At 42.9% G+C, this 20,638-nt stretch overlaps 1 protein-coding gene across 2 annotated transcripts in view; it reads right to left on the bottom strand.

Annotated features, from left to right (window-relative positions):
• LOC124546024 (oxysterol-binding protein 1) overlaps positions 1–20,638 on the bottom strand; it is a 299,394-nt gene that overhangs the window by 158,828 nt on the left and 119,928 nt on the right. For both annotated transcript variants that reach the window (XM_047124997.1, XM_047124998.1), the window contains 2 exons: positions 10,429–10,606; positions 3,411–3,562 (listed from right to left, as the gene is read on the bottom strand). In XM_047124997.1, the coding sequence (XP_046980953.1) occupies positions 3,411–3,562; positions 10,429–10,606 (330 nt within the window). The remainder of the gene's footprint in view (positions 1–3,410; positions 3,563–10,428; positions 10,607–20,638) is intronic.

The raw sequence follows: 20,638 nt of genomic DNA on the forward strand, positions 1-20,638 counted from the left end.
CACAAATATTCCGCACGTCCAGGGCCTCGCTGCGATGGAGCATTTCCTTTCACGCCGATCACCTGCCACCCTACCTAAAACCTCTTTCCTCATTACCTTAGCCAGCTTCATCCTGACCCACAACTTCTTCACTTTTGAAGGCCAGACATACCAACAATTAAAGGGAACAGCCATGGGTACCAGGATGGCCCCCTCGTACGCCAACCTATTCATGGGTTGCTTAGAGGAAGCCTTCTTGGTTACCCAAGTCTGCCAACCCAAAGTTTGGTACAGATTTATTGATGACATCTTCATGATCTGGACTCACAGTGAAGAAGAACTCCAGAATTTCCTCTCCAACCTCAACTCCTTTGGTTCCATCAGATTCACCTGGTCCTACTCCAAATCCCATGCCACTTTCCTTGACGTTGACCTCCACCTGTCCAATGGCCAACTTCACACGTCCGTCCACATCAAACCCACCAACAAGCAACAGTACCTCCATTATGACAGCTGCCACCCATTCCACATCAAACGGTCCCTTCCCTACAGCCTAGGTCTTCGTGGCAAACGAATCTGCTCCAGTCCGGAATCCCTGAATCATTACACCAACAACCTGACAACAGCTTTCGCATCCCGCAACTACCCTCCCGACCTGGTACAGAAGCAAATAACCAGAGCCATTTCCTCATCCCCTCAAACCCAGAATCCCCCACAGAAGAACCACAAAAGTGCCCCACTTGTGACAGGATACTTTCCCGGACTGGACCAGACTCTGAATGTGGCTCTCCAGCAGGGATACGACTTCCTCAAATCCTGCCCTGAAATGAAATCCATCCTTCATGAAATCCTCCCCACTCCGCCAAGAGTGTCTTTCCGCCGCCCACCTAACCTTCGTAACCTGTTAGTTCATCCCTATGAAATCCCCAAACCACCTTCCCTACCCTCTGGCTCCTATCCTTGTAACCGCCCCCGATGCAAAACCTGTCCCATGCACCCTCCCACCACCACCTACTCCAGTCCTGTAATCCGGAAGGTGTACACGATCAAAGGCAGAGCCACGTGTGAAAGCACCCACGTGATTTACCAACTGACCTGCCTACACTGTGATGCATTCTATGTGGGAATGACCAGCAACAAACTGTCCATTCGCATGAATGGACACAGGCAGACAGTGTTTGTTGGTAATGAGGATCACCCTGTGGCTAAACATGCCTTGGTGCACAGCCAGCACATCTTGGCACAGTGTTACACCGTCCGGGTTATCTGAATACTTCCGACCAACACCAACCTATCCGAACTCCGGAGATGGGAACTTGCCCTTCAGTATATCCTCTCTTCTCGTCATCCGACAGGCCTCAATCTCCGCTAATTTCAAGTTGCCGCCACTCATACCTCACCTGTCTTTCAACAACTTCTTTGCCTCTACACTTCTGCCTCAACTGACATCTCTGCCCAAACTCTTTGTCTTTTAAATATGTCTGCTTGTGTCTGTATGTGTGGATGGATATGTGCGTGAGTGCGAGTGTATACCTGTCCTTTTTTCCCCCTAAGGTAAGTCTTTCCGCTCCCGGGATTGGAATGACTCCTTACCCTCTCCCTTAAAACCCACTTCCTTTCGTCTTCCCCTCTCCTTCCCTCTTTCCTGATGAGGCAACAGTTTGTTGCAAAAGCTTGAATTTTGTGTGTATGTTTGTGTTTGTTTGTGTGTCTATCGACCTGCCAGCGCTTTCGTTCGGTAAGTCACCTCATCTTTGTTTTTATATATAATTACATATTATTTACACAAAACTTTAGTCTCTTTTTATCTGGGCACAGGTGCCTCAGATTTGTTTGTAGGTAATGCCTTCAATGGAGAAGTAATTGTGGGTCAGGATATAGTTAATCATGGTGACTAGGAAGGAGTTTGTCAGTTTGGAATCCATCGGGCATTGGAAAAGGTAGCGTTCAACAGCGGTAAGGTTTTGGGCATTAGAGATGTCAGTGTAAAGGGAGGTGGCAACAATAGTGACGGGCAGAGCACTGTTAGGTAAAGGGACAGAAACTGTGGAGAGGTGGTAATAGGTTGAAGGTGTTGGTCCCTGCAATATATTCTACGTTCCCGTAACCCTCCTGGCCTCAACCTTCGTTAATCATTGCCCTCATCCATCCAGCCTCTCTGTTCCCATTCCTGCAGTATACAGCCCTCATTCCACCATTGCACCCAGTCTTTTTACTTCTCTTGTTTTCCGCCTTCCCCCCCCCCCCCACCCCCCCCCCCCCCCCCACCCTACCCATCTCTCCCCAGCCCTCCCGTCTCACCTCCCAACTGCACATAGCTGCCTTATCCTCTCTCCACCTAGTCCCTGCACACTCCCTAGCAGCACTGCACTGTCTGTCACACCTACCCTAATATCCCTCCCCTCCCTGTCCCACCCTCCTCCTTACCCCCACTTCCATCATGCAATGGTGCTACTTCTCACAATGTGGCTACAGTTACCTGTGACTGCAGTCATATGACGAAGCCCTTATCGACTGAAAGCTTTATTTGTGACAATCTTTTTCTTGTGCCTATCTGCGACTCAGCATCTCCGCTATATGGTGGGTGGCAACTTTCCTTTCTATAATATTGTTACATTCCATCCTGGATTTTAGTAGATTTCTTACTGGTTTCAATATGTGCTTGCACAAATAACAATCGCATTCTTCACTTGGAAGAAGCATGTTACTGCTATCTCATTCCATGACAATGACACTTCCAACACCAAATATCTATTACATTGCATGACAATAAACACACACACACACACACACACACACACACACACACACACACACACACACACACACACACTTAACAGGTTACTCTTACATTTAATCATTAGAGCCAGCACTCTGCTTTAGGTCTTGTTTTCCATCGCAATGGACCTTGCCATAATGTGAAATTTTTTGATGAAATGTAAGCTATTAATAATAGAAATGAGGCCACTGCTGCTTTGAACACTGAGATGCAAAACTTATAAAAGTGTTATTTTGAAAGTAGATCGATCACATGAACAAATGTATTCACCTAAGTGGCTGTGTGTTCAGTATGTCCTAATATATTTTCCTCTGTCCCAATTAAGATATATTTTTCATAAAGTAGTATCTCTAGCTCCCTCTCTCAAACCTCCAGAGAAGTGTTGAAATACGACCGTCCAAAAGACTGTGGGGAACAAAGTGTAACTGTCACACTGTAGTCAGAATATATGATGCATATTGCACATTCATCACTAAATACAGAAATGAATTAAAAACAATACTGTTAATTTATTTATAAGATATATTCATCCTGTGAAACAATTAAGAATGAATGAAGCAATAGAAACACATGTGGTTTCCCTCCACCTTCTTCACACACTAATAATTTATCTCCTCCTCCTGTTTGCTTTAGAGACATTTGAAAAGCATACCTGAGATCCTATACTAAGTCCTGATGACGTTCTACGATGGCCAAGAGGAATCTTAAGAATGAAATTAGATTCACCGTCTGCATGGTTTTCTTCTTGGGCATCATAAAACTCATTCTCATCATCATCATCTGATGGCGATGAATGTGTAGGATCTGTGAAATGATGATAATGCTACAGCAAAACCACAAATCACAGAGATTCTGTTGTTGAAATTGATATGTGTTGTACCAAAAACTATACAAACTTATAGAACAAATTAAGATTACTTTCAAGCAGTGAATTACAACTCTCCCCCCCCCCCTCCCTCCCCCCCAGCTCTCTCTCTCCCTCTCTCTCTCTCTCTCTCTCTCTCTCTCTCTCTCTCTCACACACACACACACACACACACACACACAGAGAGAGAGAGAGAGAGAGAGAGAGAGAGAGAGAGACTACTGGTGCTTTATTTGCTCATTTTTTCCATCTGCTGCTCTCTCATCTACAGATGAATTTTGGCACCAATTTTTATTTTGTACATTTCTTTCAATGTTTCTTCTTCTTATTCAATCAAACTATTTCCTTCTCACTCACTTCTGATGCCATTACATGAAATTATTAATCTGTTTTCCATATTTTTTCTAGAAAAGCAAATAAAAAAACTAACGCATGAACTCCTTTCTTTTGTTCCTAATATCGTACTATAATGGATACAACACTACATCCCATGTCATCCTCTACATACTGTTTCTCATTATGGCTTTTCTTGAGATGTCTTGAGATGCACGTTTTCTGTAACTGAAACCATTTCAGCCAGGTTGTACAACTGCCAGTTAGAGTGAAAGTATGTGAACAAAATATCTAAGATGACAAAAATATCGGACAGAAGAAGTCAATTTTTTACACATTTGTAATGGTGTTACATTATTATAAAGCACCTGTACTAACACACTGCTCAAGATGCCAAATGAAACTGTGTATGGAAACTGGCTGTAGCAAAATCTTTGTTGATAACATAATTCTATCATCAATTAATTAGATTCATAACTACCTTAAGAAATCAATAACCACATGTGAATTTGCCTGTTTAGGAAATGACAAAATGATATTTGAGCATCATCACAGAAGTATTCAATAATGTTCAGTTTTAATAGTTTTATTGTCAAACAGTACCTTGGTAAGGCCATTGTTACAAGAGTTCTTGAAACCTGAAGACTAATGTTTCTTACAATAATTCCACGTAACACACATCGCAGGTCTGATGCATCACTGTAATCCCTTGTATTTCCTTCAATATGGATTATAATCCCCTTCACCATCTTGCTCCATATGGAAGAATCACTTGTATGTGCCTTGGAAGGGACACATGTTTTTGTCCATATCGCCTACCACTTCGTCAGTACAACTCTTTTCTGCTTTTGTTTTATTGCAGTTTCACTCTGGAGATCCTTGTTCTCACGCAATATTTGAAGGATGCAATGAACCATCATCATACAGTGTAATTTCATAAAGGAATAGGGAGTGAAGACCTTTAGCAGTATTTGACAAAAAGGCTGTGTAGTGGGAGGAGGAAGAGGGGGGAACACATTGTACTGCAGTATCTTGTATGAGGGGCATTCTATTGGTTGTCACACTAACACAGTAATGCAGCCCACATAATATAATCTTCAGAAAGTATGACTGTGTGAAATATTGTGAAGTTTCAGAGATGAATGTTTAGTTGTTTGTTTGTGAAGATTGTGCAAACAATTACAGAGAATAAAACTGGATATTAGCTGTATTAAATTACTCAATCACAAAAGGTTTAAACCCAACAAACACAAACCAGGTGTTAATCGATTCATCACTGAAGGATTTGTCCACTTCATTTTTGACAGTTAGGTAGTGAGTTGTTGACACACTAACACCTGCATGGGATTGTAACAAAAATTTAAAATGTCATACTCAGTTATCAACGACTGATGGTATCTGAACTCAATGGCATTGCGAAGGTCTTGTCAGTCCATGTCAGAGCCTCATTTTGCTTAAAGATTTTGGTTTGATAAAGACATCCAGTCAGTGTATGCTGTAACTGTTACAGTTAACTGCTGACATTGTTTATGGCCACAAAAACATTGCTAATTAGAGCAGAAGACCACAGCAATGGCTCTCAATCTCTAAGCTTATTCTACAATGAAAGAATAATGTGATGTGTCAGTTCTCAACACTACATCAGCCTCAACACAGGAGCAGCAAGAAGCAGCTGCCCAGTCTGCAGCAGCAGGTAGGGCGGGAAAGAATATTATCATAGCATGGCAGAAAAGTGTCATTTTCTCCATCTTAACCCAGAAAGATAGTTTAGTATCCAATCAAGTAACAATGATGTGATTCTTCAATTTCTCCAGGCGTATTTTATGACGAAATAAATCTCGGGTGAATAGCCTGGTACGAGTGTGCATAGGACACAATATTTCGGCAATCGACCACGTTGCCATCATCAGATGCGCTGATGTACTGACCGGCGGTGGGCCAGCACCATGTATACATAGGACAATCCCCCTACTGCTTCTCTTTCAGGTGCTTCCTATAAGTCGGTGAGGTCCGTGCCCCGTGTGTGGTCAAGGTACAGCTTCCGTTCTCCCACCGTCTGGGCGCTGCGTCCTAGGTCTTCTTGTTCAGGAGGGTCTGCCGGCACTGCTCTTGTTATCCTTCCCTCCTCCACCGAAGTCGGTACACTCTGGGAAATATCCTTTTTCTTTTTAATCCGGGTGATCGCGGGTTCCCACGCCTTGCTAAGGATGTTACCGCTGTCACGATTTAGTTGTGGCTCCCTTACTCTGATCTCTATGGCTTCTTTGATGACACAGTCCCAGTATTTGGAAGTTTGTGTCAGGAATTTGGTTTGCTCATAATCCACGCTGTGGAGTACCAAACAGGCAATGCTCGGCGATTTCTGACTTACTGGGCTGTTGCAGTCTAGTGAGCCGTTGATGTTCTCGGCATCGGTCCTCAATGGTACGAATGGTCTGCCCTATGTATACACTACCGCATTGACAAGGTATCCGATAAACCCTTGATTTACGTAGACCAAGGTTGTCCTTGACACTACCAAGAAGGCTCTTGGTTTTGCTAGGAGGACGGAGGATGGTTTTCACTTGATGTTTATGTAAAATGCATCCAATTTTTCTGGATAAGGCCCCACAAAACGGAATAATAGTCAAGGCCACCTCCTCCTGAGGTTCATCCTCAGTTTACGCCAGTGCTGCAGGTGTGGGATGTAGAGCATTCTGAATTTGCCCTTCCTTGTAACCATTCCTCCGAAACACGGTCTTCAGATGGTCGAATTCTCGTTGGAGACTGTCCTTGTCGGAGATGGTGTGAGCTCTGTGTACAAGAGTTTTGAGCACGCCATTCTTTTGTGCCGGGTGGTGGCAGCTATCCGCATGTAGGTAAAAATCGGTGTGCGTCTTCTTCCAATACACTCTGTGGCCCAAAGTGCCGTCAGCTCGTCTTCTAATCGAAACATCTAGGAAAGGGAGCATCGCATCCATTTCGATCTCCATGATGAACTTAATATTCTTGTGTCTGCAGTTGAGATGTGTGAGGAAGTCTGCCAGTTTATCTCTTCCATGTGGCCAGATAACGAAGGTATCATCCACATATCTGAAGAAACAGGTGGGTTTTAGATGTGCTGATTCAAGAGCTTCCTCCTCGAAATGTTCCACGTACATATTTGCGACAACGGGTGAGAGTGGACTCCCCATGGCTACTCCTCCTCTCTGCTCGTAGTATTCACTGTCAAATAAGAAGTAAGTTTATGTCAGAACGTGCCTGAAAAGGTTGGTGGTCTCTTCATCAAATTTCTAGCTGATGAGTTCCAAGGATTCTTGTAACAGAACTTTAGTGAACAGAGATACCACGTCGAAGCTCACCAGTATGTCAGAATCCTTAAGCGTAAGGTTGCTGATGCATCCCAGGAAATCCACGGAGTTAGAGATATGGTGTGTACATCTCCCAACGTAAGGGCTACGCAGTTGTTTGAGGTGCTTGCCAAGAAGGTATGTTGGGGCACCAAATTTGCTGACAATGGGGCGTAAAGGAATCGATTCCTTGTGCACCTTCGCCAGTCCGTAAAGTCTAGGAGGAACAGCAGCCTTCGATCGCATTTTACGTAAACACTTAGTGAAAACCATCTTCCATCCTCCTAGCAAAACCAAGAGCCTTCTTTGTAGTGTCAAGGACAACCTTGGTCTACGTAAATCAGGTGTTTATCAGATACCTTGCCAATTGGGTAGTGTATACATAGGACATACCATTCATACTATTGAGGACCGATGCCAAGAACATCAACAGCACACTAGACTGCATCAGCCCAGTAAGTCGGCATCGCTGAGCATTGCCTGTCGGAACTCCACAGCATGGATTATGACCAAACCAAAGTCCTGATACAGACTTCCAAATACTGGGACTGTGTCATCAAAGAAGCCATAAAGATCAGAGTACTGGAGCCACAACCAAATCGTGACAGCGGTTACATCCTTAGCAAGGTGTGGGAACCCGCGATCACCCGGATTAAGAAGAAAAAGGATATTTCCCAGAGTGTACCGACTTTGGGGGAGGAGGGAAGAATAATGAGAGCGGTGCCAACAGACCATCCTGAACGAGAAGACCTAGGACGCAGCGCCCAGACGGCGGGAGGACGGAAGCTGTACCTGGACCGCGTGCAGGGAGTGGACCGCACCGACTCATAGGAAGCGTCTGAGGGATGAGCGGGAGGGGGATTGTCCTATGTATACACGGCGCCGGCCCACCGCCGGTCAGTATATCAGCGCACCTGATGATGGCAACGTGGTCGATTGCCGAAATATTGTGTCCTATGCACACTCATACCAGGCTGTTCACCTGAGATTTATTTCGTCATGTAACAATGACATTTCATTTCCTACAACGTTGACAATTGATATGACTAGATCTTTTCATTTAATGGATTAGTTTTGGCACAAAATGAATCTCTCCCGACTGATTCAGCCTATTCCCCTAAGCCCTGCTCTCCACGGTCATCGTGTCCTTTAACATGTGTTCCACAACTGTCACACTACATGCCATTAAATTTATTTACAATTGACTTAAATTATTATCAAAGAACACTAAATGCAGCAAATATTTTTTCATATTCTTCTGGCCAACAAGTGGGACTAATTCAATGGAAATGAAATCAGCATTTGGCGTCACTGGCCGGGAGGCCTCTTACAGGGCAGCTCCGACCGCTTTGGTGTAGGTCTTATTACATTCGATGCCACATTGGGTGACCTGCATGCTGGATGGGGACGAATAGATGATGAAGAAAACACAACATCCAGTCCCTGAGTGGAGAAAATCCCCAACCCAGCCGGGAATCGAACCCGGGCCCCTTAGGACGCCATTCCGTCGGCGGACCTGAGGTCTCAAGATTGCAGGTGAATGATGATTCTCGTCATAATATTTCAGCTGACAACCAGGCAGTTGAAATCTCTCAGCTGGGAGTTGAGATCATCCAGTTGCAATCCCGAAACAACATGTGGCACTCATTACACAGGGAAAACTTCAAGTTACACTAATTTTCAATATGTATTGTATACAGACTAATTTCATTTTCTGCAGAAAAGTTTCCATACTTCATAAAATTGATCCTGTTGCAAGCTGCTTAGAAAAGTGTAGTGCTTGAATAGGCTTTTTTTTTAAAAAATAGCATGATTCATGTTCTCCTTGTTAAATAATCTGCAATAGGTTGTTCTGACCCTGCAAGTGAAATTCACAAATTTCTGAGCACCCCCATAGTTCTTCTTGGCAATTCCATTTGGACACCATTTTTGCTGCTTATTAGTGATCTTAAACTCTCAGCGTTCAGTGAGGTACAGAATCGACTTACAAAACATCTGTTTTTTCCTTGGCGTTCTGGCGAATTCCTGAACCAATTTAATGTTGCCGACTTTTCCTCGATATTATGTATCCAAAGAAAGAAGGAAACTTTAATGTTTAATTTCCATTGTTGACAAGATCATTAGAGATGGAGTATAAGCAAAGTGTGGACAATACAGAGAAGAAATCATTCCACATTTGCCTTAAATGGTTAATAGAATCCACAGAGAATCTAACTACGAATGGTGAGAGAGGTATTTGAATTTCAATTGTCTTTTTATTGGGTGTTCTCTGTGAATCAGTACACTGCACACAGCTGAAATATGTGGATATGCACCAATGTGCAAGTGCTCACCATGTGGTTTTAAGGGAATAATATATGACAATGAGTTACACAGCAACTGCTTTCAGTAAAGTAGTAGACGTGTGCTGATAACATTCTAGACATCTTTAAAGAGCACTGATTGAACAGAAAACTATATGGCAAGAACTTTGGGTTAAAATGAGACATGTCTCTTCAGTTTGGGCTAAAACTACGGGACAACTGATAGGGTGCACCATGTTAAAATGTTTAGTGGAAAAACAATCTACACCAAGCAGAGACTGCACTTTTTTCACTTTCTTAACCATAAGACTTTCAGTTTGTAGACATCTTAACACAAGGAAACGTAATTACTTTGATGTGTGTGTGGAAATTCAGAAGAAACTCCACAGTCGATGAGCCATATTCCATCCTATAGGGTGAAGGAGGACACTTTTCTACAGCACGACAACACAAAGCTTAACTACATCCAGCAAATGAATGAAGGGAACTTAAAAGTAGAATGGACAATTTTGACTTTTTACCCTTACAGCTCTGTCACAGCATCATCTTATATCATCTTGATCTTATAATAATTGAAAATACGGTTCATGTGAAAGCTGTTTAGCTGTGGTGTATCAGGGATTCCTGTGCTTGCAATCAGACTCTAACCCAAAGTTAGCATAAAGTAATTTGCAAGGATGGAGAATATTAGGACAGATGACTTCGTTTATTTTAGCTTAAGTTTATTAACACACCAGTGGATCAATAAAGCAGTAAAATTCAAAAAAAAATTTTTTAAGAAGTGTTGGGTATTTCCTGTTGTGTAATATTCATAACAGGGAAACCAAAATATTTACTTACTAGGCATATTTTGATTGGGAATTTGATGTTCTTTGGCCGCCTGCTCTAGATGTGAGTGCTGTCGTGCCAACTGCTCTACAACTTCTTCCAGCCGGAGCCTCTGCTCCCTTTCATGCTGCAGCATGCGTTGCCATTTACGTCCCTGTGACTGCGCTAGTTCCAGGTACTCACTGCATGTCTACAACAAAAAAGAAGAACTAAGAATAATTATTTATTAGTTATAAGAAATATGTCAGAATAGAATCCCCCTTGCTTCCTTAATAAAATGACACAATCCCAGTAAGAAGTAGAATGAAGTGACAACTGTTACACAGAATTTGAATATAACATCTAATTTGTCTTGTTAAAACTAATGAGTTATTTAGACAACATTAATATTTTTCAAATTATGTCTTAATGTTTGTACTTCAAAGTATCAATTGGGAACATATCTGCCTGATGGCATAAATGTTTAAAAAAGTTATCAACAATATTAGGAAAAGGATGGGTTGCTACTCATCATAAAGATGACACATTGAGTTGCAGACAGGCATAGTGAAAAAGACTGTTACACACTTAGCTTTCGGCCAAAGCCTTGTTCAGAAAAGAAAAAGAATGGAAAGAAAACACGCACACATTCACACAAGTAAGCAAACTCACGCACACATGAGCACTCTCTCTAGACATTGCGGCCACAATGCAATGATGTCGTATCAATTGGAAGCAGTGTTGGAAGTGGAGAGGTGAAGGCAGAGGGATATTAGGGAAGGGAGATGTGAACGCAGAGGGATACTAGGGAAGGGAGATGTGAAGGCGAAGGGATAGTAGGGAAGGGAGAGGTGAAGGCGAAGGGATAGTAGGGTACAGAAAGGGCGAGAGGCATCAGCACTGCCTGATGGAATAAGCAGGGACTAGATGGTGGCGAGACAAAGGTGCCTGTCATGGCTTCAGGAGGCTGTCGGGAATGAAAGGGTGGGTGGTGGGGGGAATGGGAACTGGAAAAGGAGAGTAGTAAAGAGGAGTAAAGAATGGTGGCACTGGCAGAGACCAGAACACAATGAAGGAGGGGGACATGATTTTGAAGGAGGTGATAGAATGCACGGGGCGGAAACTGTTGGTTGAAGGTGTGGGCAGAATAGGTTACCTTAGCTTGGGGCCAGGATGATTTGAGGAATGGATAATGTGTTGTAAGGATAACTCCTCTCCCCTGCAGTTCAGAGAAGATGGTGATGGGGAGGAGGATCTAGATGGCCCAAGTTGTGAAGAAACCACTGAAATCAAACATGTTATGTTCAGCTGCATATTATGTCACAGGGTGGTCAACTTTGTTCTTGGCCACATTATGGCAGTGGCCATTCACCCTTGTAGAGAGCTAGTTGGTAGTCATACCGACATGAAAAGGATTGCAGTGATTATGGCAGAGCTGGTATGTGACATTGCTGCTTTCACAGGTTGCCTGGCCTCTGATGGAGCAGGACAAGCCTGTGACAGAACTGGGATAGGAAGTGCTAGTTGGTTGGATTGAACAGGTCTTACACTTGAGTCTTCCACAGGGATGTGATACCAGTGGCAAGGGGATGGGTTTGGGAGTGGCATAATGATGGACTAGGGTGTTGTGGAGTGTGGGTGGGTGACGGAACATAACTTTAGGGAGGCATGAGAAGGATCTTTGGTAAGAAGTCTCTTATTTCAGGACTTGATGGCAGACAATCAAAGACCTGCAGAAGGATGTGCTCTGGTATAAGGTGCTACTGGGTAACAAAGGGGGTGCACTCCTTTGTAGCGATTTCTTGAGGATGGTGGTTTTTGGAGCAATGGCACAGGAGATCTATTTGCAGACTAGGTCTGGGGGATAGTGCCGGTCTGTGATGGCCTTTGTGAGACTTCCAGCATACTGGGCAAGGGAGTTCTTGTCACAGCACATACACCGTCCCCAAGTGGCCAGGTTGTATGGTAGGGATGTTTTGTGTGGAAGGGATGGCAGCTGACATATTGCAGCTACTGTTGGTGGTTGGTGAGTTTAATGTGGACAGTGGTTTGAATGGAGCCATCAGAGAGGATGAGGTGGTGTTCAGTCACCCACTCAACCTGCACAACATCCTATTCCACCCCTATGTTACTCTAAATCCTAACCTCTTGCCACAGTGATCATATCCCTTGGAAGACCCAGGTGCAAGACCTGCCCAATCCAACCACCCATCACTTCCTATTCCAGTCCTCTCCTAGGCTTATCCTACTCCATCAGAGGGTGGGACACCTGTGAAAGCTGCCATGTCATATACCAGCTCTGCTGCAATCATTACACAGTTTTTATATATTGGTATGACCACCACACAGCTGTCACCATGGCGAATGGGCATCACCAAACTGTGGCCAAAGAGTAAAGTAGACAACATGCTTGATTTCAATGGCTACTTCACAACCCAGGCTGTCTAAATCCTCCCCTCTACCACCAACTTCTCTGAACTACAGAGACAGGAATCATCCTTACATCATCCGTTCTCCAAAAATCATCTTCACCTCAATATAAATTTACCAACTGTCCCCACACCCTCCACCCAGCAATTTCCGCCCCTCTGTACTATCACATCTTACCAATTCATGTCTGCTACCTTCATTGTGCTCCGCTCTCTACCGACACCACTGGTCATTTTCCCTCTCTACTGCTCTCCTTTTCCACCCCCCCCCCCCCCCAATCTGTCCCCCAGTCTCCCGAACCCACAATGGACAGCCTTGTCTGGCCACCATCTATTCCCTGTGTGCTCCGTCAGGTAGCAATGACTCCTCCTCCTCCCCCCACCCACCCATGCCCAGTTATCCTTCAACACTGCCCGCACCATTCCACACAACAGCGTTCACAGAGAGTGGTCATGTATGCATGAGGTATGTTCGCTTGTGTGAAAGTGTGCATGTTTTCTTTTCTTTTCTGAAGAAGACTTTTGCCTAAAGTTAAGTGTGTAACAATCCTTTCTTTATGGCTGTCTGCAACTTAACATGTCATCTTTATGGTGAGCAGCAATCTTTTCTTTTCATAATGTTGTTGATATTCCAAAACGGAATTTCCATTGTTTAAAAAAAATTGACCAAGATGAACTGAAACACAAATGAGACACATTTAAAAATGTGATGTTAAGTTAGAAACAATTTTCAACACCAATATCAATGTATAAAAAAGGGCAATATATTACAAAGACAAAACATAATACACTGCTCTGCAAAACTTAAGGGAGAGATACATAATATATCATGAGATATTAAATACTTAGAGGAAATGAATGAAAGTGCAGAGATCTCCCAGTCATGCACAGATATCTGTACGTCATGACGTGAGGTCTGCACGACTACAGAGCCAAATGGGGCTGGCTCCACAACATGAGCCAATCGAAGGAACAGGAAATCAATGAGCAGTTACTGTGCACTGTGGTGGTGATCTGCAATACATCATGGCCCAGAAACGACATTTAGTTGACCTCAGTTGGGAAAGAAACATCAGTACCTTGAAAGGAGGACAAACTGACGAGTATGGCCCAGGAGTTTGGTACTGCTCACAGCATTGTTTCATGTGTGGAGAGCATTCAGAATCACAGGCACAGCTACCCAAAGGAGGGCAGGTAGTCAGTCATGGTCAACTACAGCAGCAGGTGATGGCTATGTTGTGCAAAAAGCAAGAAGGAATCAATGTCAAATAGTGGGTGAAACTGCCACCATATTTAACAGGACTGCAAAGCATGCAATCTCCTGCATGACAGTGGCATGGCAATTGTATAGGGTGGTCCCTTTTTCCAATGTCCAGTATTATTCCATTGATAACTTCACACTGGCACAGTATTACTCCATTGATAACTTCACACTGGCAGCTCCATTTGTGATGGAGCCAAGAACATGTGGAATGCACCAATGACTATTGGGGGTAACATGCTCTTATGGGATGAGAGCAAATTCACTTTGAGTAGTGATTCTAGATGTACCCTCATATGATGAGAGATGGGAACACACTATGTACCCTGGAACATTTTGGTGGTTCAGGTGTTATGATGTGGGGAGGCATGATGTTCTGTGGGTGTACTAATCTGTGAACATGGTGTACTCACTGGCGAACATTATTGCAACACTGTACTCCTTCCCCATTGTATTTTTTTATGGGTACATTTAGCAATGACTTCAATTTTATAGATAACAAAATGTGAGCACATCAAACAGCACAGATAGAGCAGCTCTTGGAAATGAGGATATTCAGCAAATAAACTGGCCTGTCGGTTCCCATTGAGCACGTGGGAGATGCATTAGGGAGATACGCTGAAGAGCCAAAGAAACTGGCACACCTGCCAATATTGTGCAGCCCCATGTCCCCCCTCCCCCTTTCAGTCAGTCTTCACTCACACTGTCTGCTTTGCACTTTCTCTCTTCCTCTGTTCTCTGTGCCAGAGCAAGTTTCTTAACATTGTGAGCCTGCTGCCTTTATCTTCTAGCCATCAGCCACTCTTTGCTACAACCCTCCCTCCCCTATCCAGCCTCTTTTCTCCACTCTTCCACTTCACCCGATACAATCCCTCACCTCAGACAAGCTGCATTGTTGACATCCTGGGTTGTCAGATGTTCTGCCAGATATCAGCATCGTACTCGCACAATATTTCGGCAATGTAACTCATAACTTTCATCTGGTACGACCTGAAACTGCTCCTTGGATTGACTTGGTCCAGTATTTATGTCTGTGGCCTTCTCCCTCCACTGATGGTTGCAGACATTCCCTCTACGCCTGACCGCTGCGATCTTCTGGAATGTTGTCGTTCTGTTTTCGATCCGCTGGGTGTTCCCTCTGCAGTCTGTGCCCGTTGTTTTCCATCCGCTGCAGTTCTGTGTGTTCCCTCTGTGGTCCGTGCCCACCAGACCCGCTCCTGGGTATTCCATCTATGGTCTGGTATGTTCCCCCCTTCAGACTGTTCCTGCTCACTGCTATCTGCTGTAGTATTGCCATTCCGGTTTCAGTCCGCTGCGACTCTGGATGTTCCCTCTGCGGGCTGCACCCGTCTTTTTCCATTGGCTGCGGTTCTGGGTGTTCCCTCTGCAATCCGCACCCATTGGATCCTCTCCTGGACATTCCCTCTTCGGTGCGCTGCACCTGGCACTCTGCCTGGTGCTTGTTTTCCATATCCACGCCGTCCGTTGTTCTGTCTGTTGAGTAGCTGTCCCTGCTGCTCCTTTAAAAACTTTAGAGCAGGATCCCAGGCTCTACTTAGTTGGTACCCCATGTCACGGTTCATGAGATTGTCAGTCACTTTTATCTCAGTCAAGCACTTCACCAATAGAAGAATGGAAGGCATGGATATGGAAAATAATCACCAGGCAAAGTGTCAGGTGTAACAGGCCAAAGATGGAACATTCAGGAGCAGATCCGATGGGCACAGACCTTAGAGGGAACATCCAAAACCACAGCAGACGGAAAATGATGGGCGCGGACCGCAAAGGGAACACCCAGTATCACAGCGGACCAAAAATTGAACAGCAATGTTCCAAAAGAGCACAGTTATCGGGTGCAGACAGCAGAGGGAACGCGTGCAACTGCCGGTGGAGGAGGGAGGCCACAGACTAAACAGTGGATTAGGTCCAATTGAGGGGCAGCCTCAGGTCGCACCTGACGAAGGTTACGAGCTATGTTACTGAAATATTGTGTGAGTACGATGCCAATATCTGACAGAACACCCAACAATCCAAGGTGTCATTAGACAGCCGGGAACGCCTGAAGAGTTACATAAAGCTGCAGTGTTGGCTGGGACAATGCAAGTGTGTGTGTGTGTGTGTGTGTGTGTGTGTGTGTGTGTGTGTGTGTGTGTGTGTGTGTGAGTGCGTGTGTGTGAGTGCGTGTGTGTGAGTGCGTGTGTGTGTGTGTGTGAGTGCGTGTGTGTGAGTGCGTGTGTGTGTGTGGGCGCGCGCACACACACTGTACTACTAACACCTGAAGAAGAAGACTAGTCTGAAAGCTTAGTAACATTTTCAGTCTTGTTTATGTGCCACTGAACAGTCAATGCCATTACTGTACACACTGTTACCTTTACTCTTTACACCTGTACTACTATTTACAGACAGGAAACTGTTTGACATTGTTACCAAAAATTCTCAATAAATTCTTGACTAAATTATTTGAAATTATTACATGATACTCTAATAAGTGTTTAGATGGACACAGGCTACATTTTTACATTTTATATAGTGTACAAACATATACAGTACATGAAGACGGAAGTTAGTTTAGCCTACATAAATTTGGAAACATTCTTGACCTATTTACTTTGCATTTTTACGATACTCCAATAAACATTAGGATGGACAGAGGCTATATATTTTTAAAACATATATGGTACATAAATATATGTATAATTGGCAAACATTATTAGCAAAAATTTCGAAAAGTTCTAGACCAATCCACTTCTCATTTTTACACAACATTCTAACAAACATTCAGATGAATATAGACTATATAATTTTTTAAACAACAATGTATAGGTTTTCTGTTAAAACCTGCTGTGAGGAAAAAAATGCTGCGCTGTGCTTGAAAATGTGTAGCTTTTTTACGGCAGTCAGTTGTAACTACAATATCAGGGCATTTGAACAATTAGGCAAATTGTTTCTCCCATTCATATTCTTTCTTCTTACAGATAATTTTAAACAAAAATTGTATACACAATAATGTGTTGTTTTCTTCCTCATAGTCTATTTTAACAGGAAAGTTGTATTTATGGCCTAACAGCTTACACTCAGAATACTACTATGGAATCTGAATCATCCAAAACTGTGTAATCTTATACACTCACAGATCAAAATTACATGAAATACTGTCACTGAAGCTACTATCCTCACAGATCCAGCAGCTGGGGAAGTCCCTCTCATACCCCATATACCAATGATCCCAACAGATTTATCCATTCGTTTTAAGCAATTCCAATTCCCAATCACCGTTTTGTTTGCAGTACCAATAAACAAGGCTTAAGCTCAGATAGAGGGGTAAGAGGAGATGGAAGGAGTGAAGGAAAGCGATGAACATAGAAAGGGGGAGGGTGGAGATTACCTGTATTTAGCAACTGCAAAGCATTTATGGATTTACTATTTATTTATACTCCGCAAAGGACTTATTGCCATTTGTGTGTTGCTTTATTCTCTATTATTGTCGTAATGTGACCAAACATTCTTTTACTTGAAAATATTGTTGTGTGCATGAGATCATGAATTTGTACAAAAAATACTACGTCTGCAATAATATAGTTGCTGTGTAATCCACTTACATTACATGTAGTAAGTAGAATTTTCACATGTTGGAGGCCACACATTTTTAAGTCACTTGCAACAGATGCTTCAACATCATGCGATAGAAATATAGTATTCTAAGTGTGTGAAATTTGAGCAATTGATGACTGTTTCTTAAAAGTATTTGTTTAATTCATATTAACAGACTGTATCACATGAGTACCAATGACAAATATTCCACAACAATTACTTCTGTAGTGGAACCTCAAATGCATCCAGATAAATAGTGAATGGCAATTTCCTACACTTTTACTTAAGCAAATTAGTTGTGACAGCAATGGTTGCAATAAGTGTTACTATTCAACACAGGGGTCTTAAATGTGAGGGGGAAAAAGTTGGAGCATTAGTATTTGGAACAAAAGTACAATGTACACTGTGCCTATAATCCATCACAAAAATACACCTGATGTGAACATTGCACTATGTATTCTTCCGTGTTTGCTGGAACATCATAGGATTTCCATTTCATGTGTGACTGCAGCCAAACTGTCTCGAGTACTGTCAAGTACGATAATATGGGTACGTTTTGTGCTGTGCTTTACGTGCACATCGACTTAGCGGTAATACAGGAACCCAGATTTACCGGCGCTTGTAACTTGGACAGCACTGGCCGGTCAGCTGGTACAGCCAGCTTGCAGTGATGTGGGCAGCTACAGTTCACACGTAAAGAGAGACTAGCGGAGGAGCAATATAGCTTCAAATGTCATTTAATCTTTAATCAGAATGAAATAATACACTGCAAATCTCCCACAGTATGCTCCTTACACGACTAGATGAAAACCGCAACACATTGTTTTTCGCTAAATTGTAATTAAAAACAAGAATGATGAAAATTCCTGATTTAACCTCAGGGTAATTTTTCTGGAAAAGCTGTGTGTAACGTAAGATAGTATTGAACAATTTCACCGTATAGTTAAATACTGAAGCCACTGACGGCATAACTTAGTCAGTCGTCTGGTAATCTCTTAGCTGCTTCCGTATCCGAATACGAGAAATACATTTCAGTTCTGGAAGTGTCACCTGCTACTCTGATAATGAGCCTATCAACAACAGAATCCATGAAGCCAACCACGCGCAGCATTTTCTCTTCTTTTATGACGAGCCGTTCGGCAGTGACATGTGAAAAAGCTGGGTGCATTAGTTCCAGTATGTCTGGCAGCTTAAAAGTCATTTTGCTTCTCGGGCCAAATCCCGCGGCTTAGCTCCAGATCAGTTCTGTTGGGTTCATATTGTAATGTAATGTAAAAATGCAGTATTTGCACGATGTGCTCGATGCTGTGAAAATGATTGTTCATCATGTTTCTACGGTATTTATCTACCTTGGTGGTATAAAACGATGGACACAGTACAAATAAAGAGGATTTGGTTTTTCATTTTTGCCTTAAAAAATTAAATTATGTTTTCTTAATTTAAACAACTTTTATGAACAGTCTTTCATAAACGTCGATTATTAAGAATCTGTATTTGAAATGGAAACAGGAATTTCGCGTCCAATATGTAGTTAGAAACAAGATGTGCATTATTCATAAAAAATTATGAGTTTTATAATTACGAGATGTAGATATTTCAAACTGAACGACGAAAAAAAAAAAAAAAAAAAAAAAAAAAAAGATATGAGGGAGATTTGAACAACCGCACGAATTACCGCATTTGGTTGGCATTCCATTACGCTACCGACTGTGCTCAATGCTCAATAAACTTTAAACCTAGTTTACATGATGACATTGGGTTGCGCCACTCGTTGCGTGGATTGAGTTGCGCGCAAGTGGTTTCATTCCTGACTGTGGACACGGCGACACCAATATACACTTCAGTTTCGTCGTTTTGAGGTCCCCGAGTCGTGCCTGAAATGAAATTTTTGGCAGCTGCACGTCGCACGAGTTGTGGCGGAGTTAAAGCTTGTTGCGTGGAATCGCTGCATAAGAAAAAATTAGAAACGTGTTTCGATTCGTGACTGGATGAAGGAACGACGTCAGCTCGATTGCTCAGCATCCTTGCTGAAATAATTTATAACGGAAAATCCAAAAAGTCCATTTAGTTATCTTAGAATGTCACCAGAACTGAGCACGCTTCTTCTAAATAGAGTTAATTATGCGATAAGGAATAAAGGTACTGTAATGCACGAAGCTCTGTCGCCAGAACTGAAGTTACATATCATAATTATTGCCTGCATTACAATCGAGAACACTCGGCATGCTATTAAGATATGGGTTTGGTAGGTGATGACGCTTTTTCATTAACACCAATAATTATTAACATTAACAGTAATAATTATTAACATTAGCAACAATAATTATTCGAAGCAGGCCGCATTAAGAAGAGAATGGTTTCCAAACTACTCTCTTGAAGATAGATCTTGTCCAGTGGCAATATTTCAAATGGTTCAAATGGCTCTGGGCACTGTGGGACTTAACTTCTGAGGTCATCAGTCCCCTAGAACTTAGAACTATTTAAACCTAACTAACCTAAGGACATCACACACATCCTGCTCGAATCTGCAATCGTAGCGGTCGAGCGGTTCCAGACTGAAGCGCCTAGAACCGCTCGGCCACGCAGGCCGGCCGGAAATATTTCAAAATTCACACATATGTGAATGGGGAGCACTGTAACGACGTTTTAAATTGATGAATACTGAATAAAGAATGCCGCTTCTAGAGAGCCTCAGGCTCTCTAGCCGCTTCTTGAATTTGTATGGCCTTCCTGCTGTCAACAATATTCCTTAACAAAGAGTTGGCCGACTCGAACGATGGGATTTTAGTCTTGTAGGCGAGAGCATATCCACAGCTAGAATTACACTTGCTCGTATTTTTTTAAATTCACTTGTATATATGCTCCTAACTCAATAAATTTTGCCCTGCAGCTCAGATAGTGTCAAACCATCTATGTTATAATCCGAAAATGTTTAGTTTCACCAACGAGTTGCGCAAAAGCG

This window comes from Schistocerca americana, chromosome 8 (assembly GCF_021461395.2).
Source record: "Schistocerca americana isolate TAMUIC-IGC-003095 chromosome 8, iqSchAmer2.1, whole genome shotgun sequence".
In the NCBI taxonomy this organism is placed as follows: domain Eukaryota; kingdom Metazoa; phylum Arthropoda; class Insecta; order Orthoptera; family Acrididae; genus Schistocerca; species Schistocerca americana.